This window comes from Podarcis filfolensis, assembly GCF_964270895.1.
Source record: "Podarcis filfolensis genome assembly, chromosome: 7".
Lineage (NCBI taxonomy): Eukaryota > Metazoa > Chordata > Lepidosauria > Squamata > Lacertidae > Podarcis > Podarcis filfolensis.
Genome location: NC_139603.1, coordinates 33628522 through 33642801, shown reverse-complemented (window position 1 = coordinate 33642801; position 14280 = coordinate 33628522). Strand labels below are relative to the sequence as shown.

Sequence of the window (14280 nt, the reverse complement as noted above, 5' to 3'; positions counted from 1 at the left end):
CAACTCTCTGCAACTTTAAATTGATAACACATTTCAGAAGTGGGGGCGGGGATGGACAGGGGCAGGTGCTGGGGAGATCAGGTCCGGGAGGATTCCAGTAGCACAGCAGCTCCTGCAATTCAAGCCCTCCCGACTGAGAAAGCCATTTCCAGTTGGATGAAGCCGAGCGTTTCTTTGAGCTTAAGTTGGCACTTATCTGAGGCATTTCATTCATTGCCAGGAAGCACATGCCATGTGTCAATCAGCCTCCTTTTGCGGCTTTAGGACCAATTAAAACAAACTTAAATCCACAGGCGAGGTATCCTGCCCAACAGCTGCACTTCTGCACTCTAACTCTTCTGAAGACAATAGTGAGAGGGGAACATCGGAATCAAGGATGCTGGGGAAAGTCCTCTGCTTTCATGAAAGCTATTCTGCATGTCACGGAAATGCAGGCAGTGTTTATGTACATCAGAAGCAGCCCAGCTGGCAGAACAAGGGCCAGCATTTACGCTGCCAATACTTAAGGTTGAAAATTTGAACATCTTCAGAATCAGGTAAGCTACCTACAGGCTGACCTTGTGCACATGAAGCAGCGTGCAATAAATTACTACCCTTTACTGAGATAAAGACCACCTGTGCCACCCGCGCTGCCCTTAACTCATGGTCAAATATGCCAAAATCTTGCCCACTAATCCTATAAATTACAATTAGATTTTCTTTTGTTTTCAGTTTAGAATGTACTATATATAAAACCCATTGATTATCCATACATCAGAGAAGGGGGAAACAAGAGAAGCAGTATGATTCCAATGCTTATCTCCCACCAATTCCAATGATATTTAAACAGTGGTACCTCGGGTTATAGACGCTCCAGGTTACAGACGCTTCAGGTTACAGATTCCGCTAACCCAGAAATAGTACCTCGGGTTAAGAACTTTTTTTTTTTAAGTAATATTTATTAAAGTTTTAAAGGGTACAAAAAGAAAAAAGAGAAAACACCAAATTAAGCAAAAACAAGACAACACATCACAATAAGGAAAAAGAAAAAAAGAAAAAGAAAGAAAAAACAGAAAAATAGAAACAATAAAAAAACACAACGAACCTTCCCATAACTTATCTTTCATTTGCTTGTTTCCTTGAACTCCTCGCACCTCCCTTTTTTGTATTCTAGTTCAGTTAGCTATTTCAGCAAATCCTTTCCATCTTTCCCAGTTTTTGTCCTATAATTTATCTTAATATAATGTAACTTTACTTTCCCTCTTTTCACCAATTAACAGTCTATTTTTACTTAATCCTTTATAACATTTCTGCTAAAGCCACATAACTTCATTCCAACATCCTTCTAACATTCCTTAATTTTACAATGTTTCTGTAAATAAACTTTAAATTTCTTCCAATCTTCATCCACCGACTCTTCTCCCTGGTCTCGGATTCTGCCAGTCATTTCCGCCAGTTCCATGTAGTCCATCACCTTCATCTGCCATTCTTCCCGGGTGGGTAGATCTTGTGTCTTCCAATACTTTGCAATAAGTACTCTTGCTGCTGTTGTAGCATACATAAAGAAAGTTCTATCCTTCTTTGGCACCAATTGGCTGACCATGCCCAGGAGAAAGGCCTCTGGTTTCTTCAGAAAGGTATATTTAAATACCTTTTTCATTTCATTATAGATCATCTCCCAGAAAGTCTTAATCCTTGGGCATGTCCACCAAAGGTGAAAGAATGTACCTTCAGTCTCTTTACATTTCCAACATTTATTATCGGGCAAATGATAAATTTTTGCAAGCTTGACTGGTGTCATGTACCACCTGTAGATCATTTTCATTATATTCTCTCTTAAGGCATTACATGCGGTGAACTTCATACCTGTGGTCCATAACTGTTCCCAGTCAGCCATCATAATATTATGTCCAACATCTTGTGCCCATTTAATCATAGCTGATTTCACCGTTTCATCCTGAGTGTTCCATTTCAACAGCAAGTTATACATTCTTGACAGATTCTTAATTTTGGGATCTAACAGTTCTGTTTCCAATTTTGATTTTTCCACCTGGAAGCCAATTTTTTTGTCCAAATTATATGCCTCCATTATTTGATAATAATGGAGCCAGTCTCGCACTCTATTTTTTAGTTTTTCAAAACTCTGTAGTTTTAATCTATCTCCCTCTTGTTCCAAAATTTCCCAATATTTCGGCCATTTGGCCTCCATATTGAGCTTTTTCTGAGCCTTCACTTCCATTGGTGACAACCACCTTGGTGTTTTATTTTCAAGCAAGTCCTTATATCTTATCCAAACATTAAACAGTGCTTTTCTGACAATATGGTTTTTAAACGCTTTATGTGCTTTGACCTTATCATACCACAAATATGCATACCACCCAAATACATTGTTAAAACCTTCTAGGTCCAGCACGTCAGTGTTTTCAAGAAGCAGCCATTCTCTCAGCCAGCAAAAAGCGGCTGATTCATAATAAAGTTTAAAGTCTGGCAGGGCAAATCCACCTCTTTCTTTAGCATCAGTTAATATCTTAAATTTTATTCGAGGCTTCTTGCCCTGCCAGACAAATCTAGAAATATCTCTCTGCCACTTCTTGAAACAATCCATTTTATCCAAAATTTGCAATGTTTGAAACAAGAACAGCATTCTTGGCAGTACATTCATTTTTATCACAGCAATTCGGCCTAGCAATGATAGCTTCAGATTTGACCATATTTCTAAATCCTTTTTCACTTCCATCCAACATTTTTCATAGTTATCCTTAAATAAGTTCACATTCTTAGCAGTCATATTAACCCCTAGGTATTTCACTTTCTTAACCAGTGTTAATCCTGTCTCCTTCTGAAACCTCTCTCTCTCAGTCACTGTTAGATTTTTCTCTAAAACCTTAGTTTTCATCTTGTTCAACTTAAAACCCGCTACCTGACCAAATTCTTGAATTAGTTCCAGTACTCTTTTAGTACTAGATTCTGGCTCCTGTAATGTCAATACCAAATCATCGGCAAATGCTTTCAATTTGTACTGTTTAGCTCCGACTTGTATACCTTTAACCAATTGGTCGGGTTAAGAACTTTGCTTCAGGATGAGAACAGAAATCACGCGGCGGCAGCGGGAGGCCCCATTAGCTAAAGTGGTGCTTCAGGTTAAGAACAGTTTCAGGTTAAGAATGGACCTCCAGAACGAATTAAGTTCTTAACCTGAGGTACCACTGTACATCAATTAGGCAATTCCCACATCTTAAAAAATAAATAAATCAGGAATACTGTAAGTTAATAAAGTATAAGTATGGTATCCAACTTATTCAGTTTAGACCCACTGAGAAAAATTCTTAAATTCAACTATTACATTTGTATCCCACCTTTCCTCCAAGGTGCTCAATTAAGTAATAACTGACTTATCATTGATTTCAGTGGGTATATATCCTATTAAAACTGAAAATAAGATTTAACCTGATTACATTAACTTTCTCTGCTGAAGTGCTGCATCTGAACAATCAAGAGAGCAGAGCAACACATGTGCATTTTACCTTTGCACAGTAGACTAGTTTCTAAGCACACTTTCTTCCCTGTCCTCCATCCATCCAAGCCTGTAAGAAGCATTCTTAGAGTCCAAGGACACATTCCAGTCAAGCAAAAACACTCAAGGAAGGTGATAAGAAGGCCCAAGGGCAAATAGAGAGGTCTGCATTTGGCTAGAAGTTCCTCATCCCAAGTTTACACTGTCCTTGAAAAAGATTATTTTTTTTTTAATGAAATGGTGCCAAACAATTTAAATGAATCAATAACTCATTTTTTGATACCAGATTGTGCCTTCACGGCCCTCTACTTCTCACATTCACTGGAAACAATCCCATGGAAAACTGTATCAGAACATTTTTAATAACAACAATAGCCATGATTTTAATGCTGTGAACTTTAACAATCCTGAGTAACAAACTTTCCCTCTCCTTCCCACCAGATGCAGTTACTCTCAAACAGTGGTGCCTCACAAAACAAAAAACACGCAAGACGAAAGGGTTTCTCGGTTTTTGCGTCGCGTCGCTTCGCAAGACGATTTTCCCTATGGGCTTGCTTCGCAAGACGAAAACGTCTTGCGAGTTTGTTCGCTTTTTTCCTAAAGCCGCTTGAAGAGGCGAGGTTGCAACGGACCGTGCTTCGCAAGACGAAAAACATCGCAAGACGAAAAGACTCGCGGAACGAATTAATTTCGTCTTGCGAGGCACCACTGAATATATAACCAGGAATGTAAGGCCCTGTGTACAATCCAAGCTGAGATGCTTTGTGAGAATCAAAGTAGAATTTACTAACAGATCATCTTGTTTTCCAGTTTCTAATAACTATTTAATCACTGCGGAAACCACTTACATTGGACATGATCCAACCAAAGTCAAGCGCTTTGGCATTCTCTTGACTCCAACAGGAAAGATAAGCATGCGCTTCTCTCTCTCTCTCTCTCTCTCTCTCTCTCTCTCTCTCTCTTCTCTCTCCCTCTCTCTCTCTCATGAAAAGCAATAGGATTTAAAGATGCTTAAGTCCGGCCATTGTGTTCTAGGCTACATTATGCCTTATGGGGTTTTTTGCAGCCTTACCCCCACCCCTACTTAATATGCATTAACTGGATACACCATTTACAATATTTTAATTCTAACAGTGCATTAATCACATACCCTACCAACTATGATAAGGAACTTGAGTATGTAGCCGTCTATAGTTTCCATTAAATAATGATAATAATGATCATGATAAAGATTTGGGGGGAAATAAATTATCCGTACACCACTCCAGTGTGTTATATGTAGCAATAGGATCCTTAGCTGTGTTTTGCAACATAGCTTTAGCCCTGGGTCTTTCTTTAGACTTCTGTGACCATCTATTTCACAAGTAAAATAAATCACAAATAAGCCTCAGGTTTTCTTTCATTTCAGCTTTATAAATTACCCACATGGGGCAGGTATCCTTTGCACTCGTCATGCAAACCCCATCTTGAAAGCCAGAGGGGCCTCTGCCTGTGGATGACACTGATCACTTGATAGCTCCAGCAGCTGGGGGAGAACTGCTTCAGGGGCTGGCTTTCATTAGTCTTGCCACCTGGAGGAGACTGAATCGAAAAAAGGTTTTACTTTATACATATGGAATAAAGGGGATAGGGATATACATCAGTTTATTTTGGGTTTCCTTCACTTATCAACAGAGGTGAAAGTAAATTGTGGCTGTGGGTTAATTCCCCAAAAGAAAACCCCATACTGTATCTGTTCCTACCCATTTTTAGCACTGATTGTGCAGGGTTTTGTTCAGCAAATGCATCCGAGTGATGATTCCACCCAGCTTAGTGTCAGGGCTTTTGTGCTCTTACCACTTATAATGGCATACAGTGGTACCTCGGGTTACAGACACTTCAGGTTACAGACTCCGCTAACCCAGAAATATTACCTCAGGTTAAGAACCTTGCTTCAGGATGAGAACAGAAACCGTGTGGTGGCGGTGCAGTGGCAGCGGGAGGCCCCATTAGCTAAAGTGGTACCTCAGGTTAAGACAAGTTTCAGGTTAAGAACGGACCTCCAGAACAAATTAAGTTCTTAACCTGAGGTACCACTGTAGTTGCTATTGTTTTTCTCCAGCTTTTTTTTTGGCATGCTGCCACACAACGCTGTCATTACTCAGCTAGTATTCTGCTTTTCCTCCCATCGCAATGGTCCTACTCTGAGAAGGATTAAGTTGGATCCAACCCTCACAGCCTGTTCACATGATCTATGAGCCACTTTGAGGATATCAGGAGAAACAGGATACAAGCCCACTAAATCAATCAATCAAGCCATGCAAGCCCTCTCCACAGCAAAACATCCACTTGCTGAATCACAGCTTACCCACAACTCAGGTTATCTGTGTGGGTGCTGATAAACAATTCCCTCAAAGCAGAAGTGGTTTCTGCAGCGATGTTATCTGTGTGGTTCAATGGTAGATGGATAGCCCCCGAGGGTATATCACACCATCTGAAAAAAGACCTGAGGATCCAAGTCTGAAGGCACACAGTATAGCCATTTGTTGTAACAAAGGAGGTCTTGGGCCAAAATCATGTTGTGGTGGCAGATTTGTATCCCTTTAAATGGAGTCCTGTCCCATTCACAGGTAAAGCAAGGTATGGAATGAGGATGCTGAAGCCAATGGGACACATACCACTTGTCCATACATTACAACGAACAGAAATAAAAGTTGTCTCTACATATGTACAAGCGTTTGTGTGAAGGAGTACATACGTATTGATTTGCACAGCTCACCTATTGTGTATACAAGTACATCAATGATACACTTGTTGAATCTTACATGTAAATGTATAAGTGTACAGCTTAACTATTTGGATACACAGATTGCACACTCACTGAACGAAACGTGTCAGCAACCCTATGAGTGTGCAGTTCTGAAATGTCCCATCGTGTCCTGCTATTGACAACCTTTCACTTACAGCTTCTTTCCACAAGCGCTCCAGCCTGGTAAAGAGGGAAATGTCTGGAAGTTCCCCCAATAGAGAGTTAGATATATATATCTTCAGGCTTCCAATATGAACAGATGCTGCTACTTACTAATGGAACTTAACTATTTTTTAAAATAGAAAACACAGTTGAGACCTAAAGCTTCCAACAACAGCCAGCCATCTTAATTGATAGCACAAACAACAACCAGGGCCCCTTCTTTAAATAAATAAGTATATAGCATTTGTGTGTTTTAGGTTGTTCTACTATTGCTTTTAATGTTCATTTTTGAGCTTCTTTTCCATCTGAAAAATCAACTAATAAATAAAATAAAATAAAAACTTAAGAGTAGACCCGTTGAAAAGAATGGACTTAAAAGTTTGGCATGATGTTAAATCAATTTATTTCATACTGAAGAGTATGACTTGTCAGATCCAGGGCCAAAGAAATAAAAATGAAGATCTCATTAAAATTAGGATCTTGCTATAAGGCTCCAACGCAAACAAGAAGCAAAACAGCGAAAGACACCTCTCGAGGCTGGCTGCCCTTTCTGCACTTGTTCTTTGCCTCTTCCCTCATAAAAGTCAGAATCATTTGCATTCCAAAAGCAGGAAGAGCCGGTGGGCTGTTTGCAACTCCTGGCAACCTTGTCTTTGGTGATAGTCACAGGTGCAGGCAATTAACAAACCTGCCCCCAAGATGCAGCCCAGCAGGGTCTCCCTCACAAAACAGTAAAGGGACATCCTAGAATCCAGCTGGCTTACAAACAGAACTGAGGGAAGAGAGGCATTTGCGCCCATTTCTCTCTTTTCTAGCCCCCATTTTCTTTTGAAATTGAGAACACACGTCGGGAGTCACTTTGAAGTCAAAGTCGCAGAGGCTGCTTGAATGTGATATTATTGATTTCCATACAGTCCTCCTTTCCCGCAATGTGGATGTGCATTTTTGAAACCTGTTTAAGAGGGGGGCCTTTTGATCTGTCTCATTCGCCAGAGCGATATATATATATAGATTTGAAAGTATACAGACCTGGCGGGTGAAAAGGGATGGTTTGCCTGGCTCGAGACCATGAACCAAAGTCCAGGCCTTGAAAGCTCTTTGCAGCCTCTCTCTCAGCCGAAAGCAATTTTCTGGAATGGGGGAGTCAAAGGTCACCAACTGTCCAAACACAACAAGAATGACATTGTGCTTCTATGAGTTAACAAGAGAATGGATATTGTTTTAGGGGTATTTTCTCAGAGCTGGACCCCTTAGAGTAACTAACAAATCCTGAAGGGATTGGGCTGTTGTTTTTCTTCTTTCATGTTTAAATTCTCACAAGCCACAGAGTAAGCAGCACAGAAAGATCGATGCATTTGCAAAATCCATATATATATATATATATATATATATATATATATATATACACACACACACACACACACACACACCCCTCCAGATCCTGAACCAACAAAAACCAAACTCTGTGCAAACCCCAGTTCTCCAGATGGTTTCACAAATGTAGAAATCCATAAATCTTCCTTTCAGGTTTCTCATTTCTGAAAGCGTTTTAAGTATTTATCTATCCCTTCCCTCTTTTCGGCTAGCCTTTGGGTATGGGGGCTTGCAAACCCCCAGCCATCTCTTTTTAGCTTGCAGTCTGTACTTTTGCACACTCTGTTGGAAACAGCCCATCTAGTCACCAGCAAGCTCCAAGCATGACTTCATCCTTCAGAACAAATTGCTGTGAAAAGCGCTACACAGGAAGGAGGGCTGTAGGTCTATTTTTAAACACACTGCCTGTCTCATAGCTCAAAAGAGTGGTAAGAAAAGTTCAATCATTCAGGGCCTCTCAGTGTATCCTCTCTCCCTTTTGACTAGGCCTCCAGAAGGCAATTCCTTTGCTAGGAGAGCGGGGGTGGGGAAAAGACGGAGAGAAATCCTGAGGAGGAGACAGAGTCCAATTATACTCCATGGCCATAATCCAACATAAGAGGACGGCCTGCCTAATTCTGTTTGGGGTTGGGCAATTCAAGCATGCAGGTGCTCATATTCTACAATTTTGTTGCACAGCAGGGCTGCCTCAGTGAGGATTGCTTGTTTGAATTCTACCCTCACATCAACCAAACAGAAAGCCAGCAGTCGGAAAGTTTATTTCCCACCTCATGCCTGACAACGTAAACCACATACTGATTTCTACACTGAAGGGCAGTGGCATAGCACGGGTTGCTGGAGCCTGGGGCGGGGCAAATGTTGCGCCCCCTTGGTGTACGGGGCAGCTGGGGTGGAGGCGTGTGCCAGGTGGGCACGTGGAGCCCACGTGGAGGGTGAACGGAGCCTGCCTCCAATGGGCTCCTCACCCGCTGCCTCCATCCACCTGCTTGCTAGACAAACCCACCTGCCACCGTGCCTCAGCTGCCAGGGCTCTGTGCCTGTCCTGGGGCCATGCACCCCTTCAAAAATGTGTGCCTGGAGCCATGCCCCCCTGCCCCACCACGCTATGCCTCTGCCAAAGGGTGATGTAACATTCGCATTTTGTAGACGTCACAAATGCAAAACACAGAGCATTATCCAATGCACTCATTCTATTAGGATTTCTGTTTGTGGAACAGAACTTGTGGATGTCCCAAATCTACTCCAGAAGGCTGCCCAAGTGGGGGGAGAGACCCAGAACAGATGTTGGGGGGGGAGAAGGAAGGAAAGTCCCAATGTGCAGCCAAAGTCCTTGTGATAAGAGAACGAGTGAATTGGATGCCACCCAATAGTTTTCAAAAGTCAAAATATTTTGAACATGTGCTTGGGGGAGGTCATTGCTCATAAAATGACTTTTGCTGATCACTGTGTGGAAGTGATGTGTTGAAACGAAAAGCAATAAAAGGCATATTTTAGGGGAGAAGAACTGGGGCTTTCCAAACTCTATCAGCCCCAGCCAGTGTGGGGGTTGCAGTCCAGTAATATCTGAGATGCTACAAGTTCCCTATCCCTGCTCTTAGGGCAAGGATATATGGGGAAGCCTGGTGTCTGTTAGGAAACCCTACCTCACGGCACACAGTGTGAAATGCTGTCCAAAAAGCATGTGGTATTACATGTTGATAAACTATTAAGGGAGCAATCCTACAGCAAGATCTGCTGAGATGAGTGAGGGTAAGATCTACCAGATCTCTGGTTGAGCCAGAAGGTTCCCAGCACAACCAGGCTACACTACCAAGACTCCCCATCCTCAGCTCAGACAGAGACACGCCAACCTATCTCCACCATCCTGCCAGATGGCTGAGCTGAGCCTGGTGGATATTAAGCTGGTGCAAACCCTGAAAAGGGGGTGGGAAGGGACTTAGGTTGGATCCTAAGTGAGGTTTTCCATGAGGTTTCTGAAACAAACATTGCACACATGCATTTTGATATGTATGATTGGAGTGGGACTGTGCTAAAGAAGTGGGTTAACAAGGATTTGGAATGAATAACATAGTTAATGACCTGATATATTTTCAAGATGGTGGAAGGGATGATCCCTAGGGATTTAGTGAGCTGTTTGGAAAAAAGAACATCCTAAATACTTAAAATGAATCCTTAAAGACCAACACATATACAAAATGGTTGCTCTGCACCAATCTACCCCCAGTAAACCTAGTCCATGATTACCATTAGGTATCTACTTTACTGGCAATAATAATAACAATACTATTGCGTTCCCTCCACAGCATCATGCTTTCAACGTTGCAGGCCTCCCCATCCAAGGTCTATACAGAGGAAATATGAAATGTATAAGAAGATTGTGAAGGTGAACAAACCCTGCTTTGATGAGATGCAAAAACATTCATTAGAGCAGTGGCTGAAGACGTTGACACTTATTTAATGAATTTTTAAACTCAAAACTGTTAAGCAGCAATCCTATTTAATGCCATTGACCTTTAAAAGAGTAGCTAGCTCTGGGTTATGCTCTTGCTTAAAAGGACACTGTGGTTTCTATCATTTCCGTGTCTTCTTATATGTGAGTGCAGAGACATGCTTGCCTTAGACAGCAATTATGGACTCAGGGAATCTCGATTACCATTTTGAAGGGCCACCCTATGCGTACTTTGCAGTGATTATTCTTTGCTAACAAAAGGATCAGGGAAACCTGGACCACACAGCTACTGCACTTGGAGGAATAGGCCATTCTCATATCTGTCAACACTTGAAAAACCAGAAGAAATTGATTAGGCTTCTCCTTCTCACTTCAAGCTGGTTCCAACTTCACACTGGACAATAAGCCAGTTGTTATGCACTTTAATAAGTTAGGTATGTTTTTAGTGTGCATGTACTCATATATGTTCTTGTCTTATAAGAGACCTTTATTGCCTCCAGTCAAACTTCTAAGTACAATGTTTTTTCTTTTTTCATATAAACTGCTGCTACATTTCTAATTTAATGTACCTCTGCTTTTCAAAGCATGCCGGTCCTTAATGCACTTAATCATGTATTACGATTCATTGTTGTGCCCACACTGAGAGGAATCCTCTTTTGATTCCTCACCAAAGTAAACATCACAGAACAGCAGCCCTTGGCAAGGCACCAACAGCCAGAACGGGGGAATCTGGGCGCCTCAGAGAGCATGGCAACCCAACCTCCTTCTCAAAACACAGGTAGCACCTTTAGAGAACTGAAGGTGGCAGCTCAGCACCCAAAAGTCCTAGGAAGCACAGGCACTTAAAGGTGCAAGCGCAGTCAGCTACCAGATGACAAAGTGCCCATATGAGAAACAAGTGCTCCTCAGGAGTAAATGGATGCTCATGAGCAGGCATGCCCAAACTCGGCCCTCCAGATGTTTTGGGACTATAACTCCCATCATCCCTAGCTAACAGGACCAGTGGTCAGGGATGGTGGGAATTGTAGTCCCAAAACATCTGGAGGGCCAAGTTTGGGGGTGCCTGCTCATGAGTATGCTACTCCTTGTGAGTGGATCAAATCCTCAGGCAACCACATGGCCTGCAGCTGTGTTCTGAAGGATCAGGCTCAAAAGCCTTTAGTTCCAGGCACAGAGTTCCAGGACAATGGGTTGGTACCAGCTCTCTGACTTGTGCATACCTGCCTGGACACAGACACATTGATTTCGGCCTTTACCTAGATGCTTCCGCTACCCCTGCATCAGATGGCATTTCTGGCATGGTTCATTGTTAACTTGCAACTGTTCTTCCTGGGCTCCTCCTGCACCTGGGATGAACGTTTAGCTTAGAAAAGAACATTCTGCTACTAGAAAGATGCAACAGGCAATGCTAACTTAATCACAGGACTTGGCATTCCAACACTTCAAAACAAAATTGCCTGTAGACGTATGTCAAAGCCCAAGATGCCAAATTGCCTCGGAACTGAAGGGAACAGCATTTATCCAGCCAGTTTCCTATAAGTGTGACCTCAGTCTGGAAGAACACACCAAGATCAGTACCAACCCAACCACAGGACTAGCGTCTCTCTGGGCATGCGCTGGCAGCCTGTATTCAAGATAACAAAGGGGGTGAAAGAAGCTTGAGCAACTGATCCCATGATAGCTGGGGGAGAGAGAATACTAAACAGTTATCAGGATATTTGGGCTAGATTGGGTAGAGGGTATGCATCCACCTGGAGCTACAGAGCATGTACAGTTCCAAAACCCTGTTCCTTTTTCCTCATTCTGAATTCCTAGACTGGCCATCTAGCTTTTAAAACACCCATACCTCTGAAAGTAATCCCTCCAGCACCACCAGAGAGTTACCGTAATTGCTCTACTGAACTTTATTCAATAAACCCAGTGTTTTTGCCTTTTCATCCATAGGGGAGTCTCACTTGTTTCCCCCCTGCTTGTTTAGTTGGGGTTTTTCACACAATGCAGTTAGAAGACTGGTTAGCTGAAATCAGCAAGGGGCAAGGAGGTTGGAGCACTGGCTTCTTTGTAACTTCGGCTAACATTGTCGGTGGCCTTGACCATACTGACTGTGGCTGATGGGAGTCACAGGTTCTCCAACCTTGCAGCAGAAAGAGGTGATGGAAGTCTTTGGAGTCTCTGCACTCAATGGATGAAGAGCTTAATAGTGTCTTTAACAGGTTTTCCATTAAACCACCACCCTTGTCACTGGAACACTGCCTTAAGAAAAGGAGACCAGAGCTAAGAACGTGGTAGGAAAGATCTATTACTAACTTTTAGCACTTATCAAGTCAAGGCTGTGACAAGAGGACAAGCAGCTTAGAAGACAAGAAAAGTTCTGCTGGATCAGGCCAGTGACCCATCTAGTCCAGCATCCAGTTCTCACAGTGGCCAGCCAGATGTTTGTGGGAAGCCCGTTCCCAGTCAGTTCTGCAACACTTACACCTCACACCAGGTTCTGGACACCACTTAAGATTACATTTCCAGATGCTTCCCGTCTGCACAATTCCATGACCATCCTGTTCTAGAGCACACTCCTCCTCTCAAATGCTGTACAAAGATCTCACTTAATTTGGCCCAAATGGACGTTCTTCCTTAGTGACTACAGTTTCAGGGCCTGAAATGGTTTGGCTAGAGGAGTTCCCAGCCAAACACGGTCCAGCAAACATTGCCATAAGAGTGAAACACTGCACTGACATTTTGTGCTGGCTGAATGGTCAAAGCCTCTGCTTGTTTAGGAATGTGGAACTCTCCTTCCCTTGTAGTGAACGCAAAAGCTCTTGCACTTGGTTAAATCCCTTGTACGTATGACACCTGCCTTCAATCTTTGATTTGTGTCCCAGGAATGACCAACAGGCTACTTTTAATGTTAATGAATTAAGATCTAGTTCTCGGTTTAACTTTGTACTTTAGTAATTTACCTCTTTGGTTTGCAGCATGGTATATGAGACACACTTCAGTACCAAAAAGGCAAGAAAAATCTGAATAATTTCTCAACCTCTTTTAAAAATAATAATAATAATAATAATATTCAGCATACCACTGTATTTCCTTCGCTTGGGGTTTTTTCCCTTGAGTTGTCGCACTGACCTTTGTGTACAGCAGCAAAGTATTTATTTATTCTTTATCTGTCCATTCTGTGACAATCGTTTTGAAAAGATACTTTTAAAATGTCAAGATCCTTTATGTGGAGAGGGGTGAGGGGAGGAAACAGCTACTTGCTTTATTTACCAACACACACACGTACACACATAAATCAAACCAGTCCCCCCACATTCATTTTTTATGAAAGACCCAGATCTCAGAGATTATGGTGAGCAATTAGAATGGAAGAAGCAGACATGACACAGCTGGAGTTGTTTTAGATAAAATCAGAGTAAAAAGGTCGGTATAACTCAAGGTATATTTCCTACTGCTTACATGTAGGGTTCTTTAAAACCAGTTCCTGACCTTCATTCAGTTCATATTATTTTATATTCTGAAAGCTATGTGGAAAACCAGCCTTACTGACAAAGTAAGCAAATCAGGGATGAATCCAAAATAAAAGCACAGATTATTAATCTTCTGTCCTATGATAAACAATTGTGTAAAGGTGATGCGTGGGAGATCATAAATGGGAAGACACCTCAGCTCTGTTCATGCATCGGACATTGCTGTATTCAGTTTGGCAGGGGAAAGGCTGGTTTTAGGCTCACGCCAACATCATGTCTCCTTCCTTCCCAAACTGTATGGGGAAGAGCTCAGTAATAGAGCATATGCTTTGCGCACACAATGCCCCTGGTTCAAGCCCATCATGTGCAGGTAGGGGAGATCCACATCTGAAAGCTGGGAAAGCTCCTGCCAGTCAGTGTAGGCAACCCTGAGGTTGATGGGCCACAGTTGCCTTGGAAAAGGCCCAAATGTGGGATTAGATGCTTGCTTGTTGTGTCAGCTATGCAACCATGCCAGGGAAAGGATAGGGCACCCTTGGATCTAAAGACA

The 14280-nt window shown here is 42.3% G+C and overlaps 1 protein-coding gene across 14 annotated transcripts in view; it reads right to left on the bottom strand.

Moving 5' to 3' along the window:
- The window catches only part of LOC310767168 (uncharacterized protein), a 393524-nt gene that overhangs the window by 59405 nt on the left and 319839 nt on the right, over positions 1 to 14280 (bottom strand). For 9 of the 14 annotated variants that reach the window (XR_014550646.1, XR_014550647.1, XR_014550648.1 and 6 more), the window contains one exon: positions 7473 to 7573. The exons of 4 other annotated variants lie outside the window; for them this stretch is intronic. Coding sequence is in view for 2 of the 10 variants with exons in the window: in XM_083624130.1 (XP_083480256.1) it covers positions 7473 to 7573 (101 nt within the window). In the remaining 8 variants the exon portion in view is untranslated. Of the gene's footprint in view, positions 1 to 4894; positions 5075 to 7472; positions 7574 to 14280 lie in introns of those variants that run through there. One more of the 14 variants, XM_083624128.1, reaches the window with a different exon arrangement.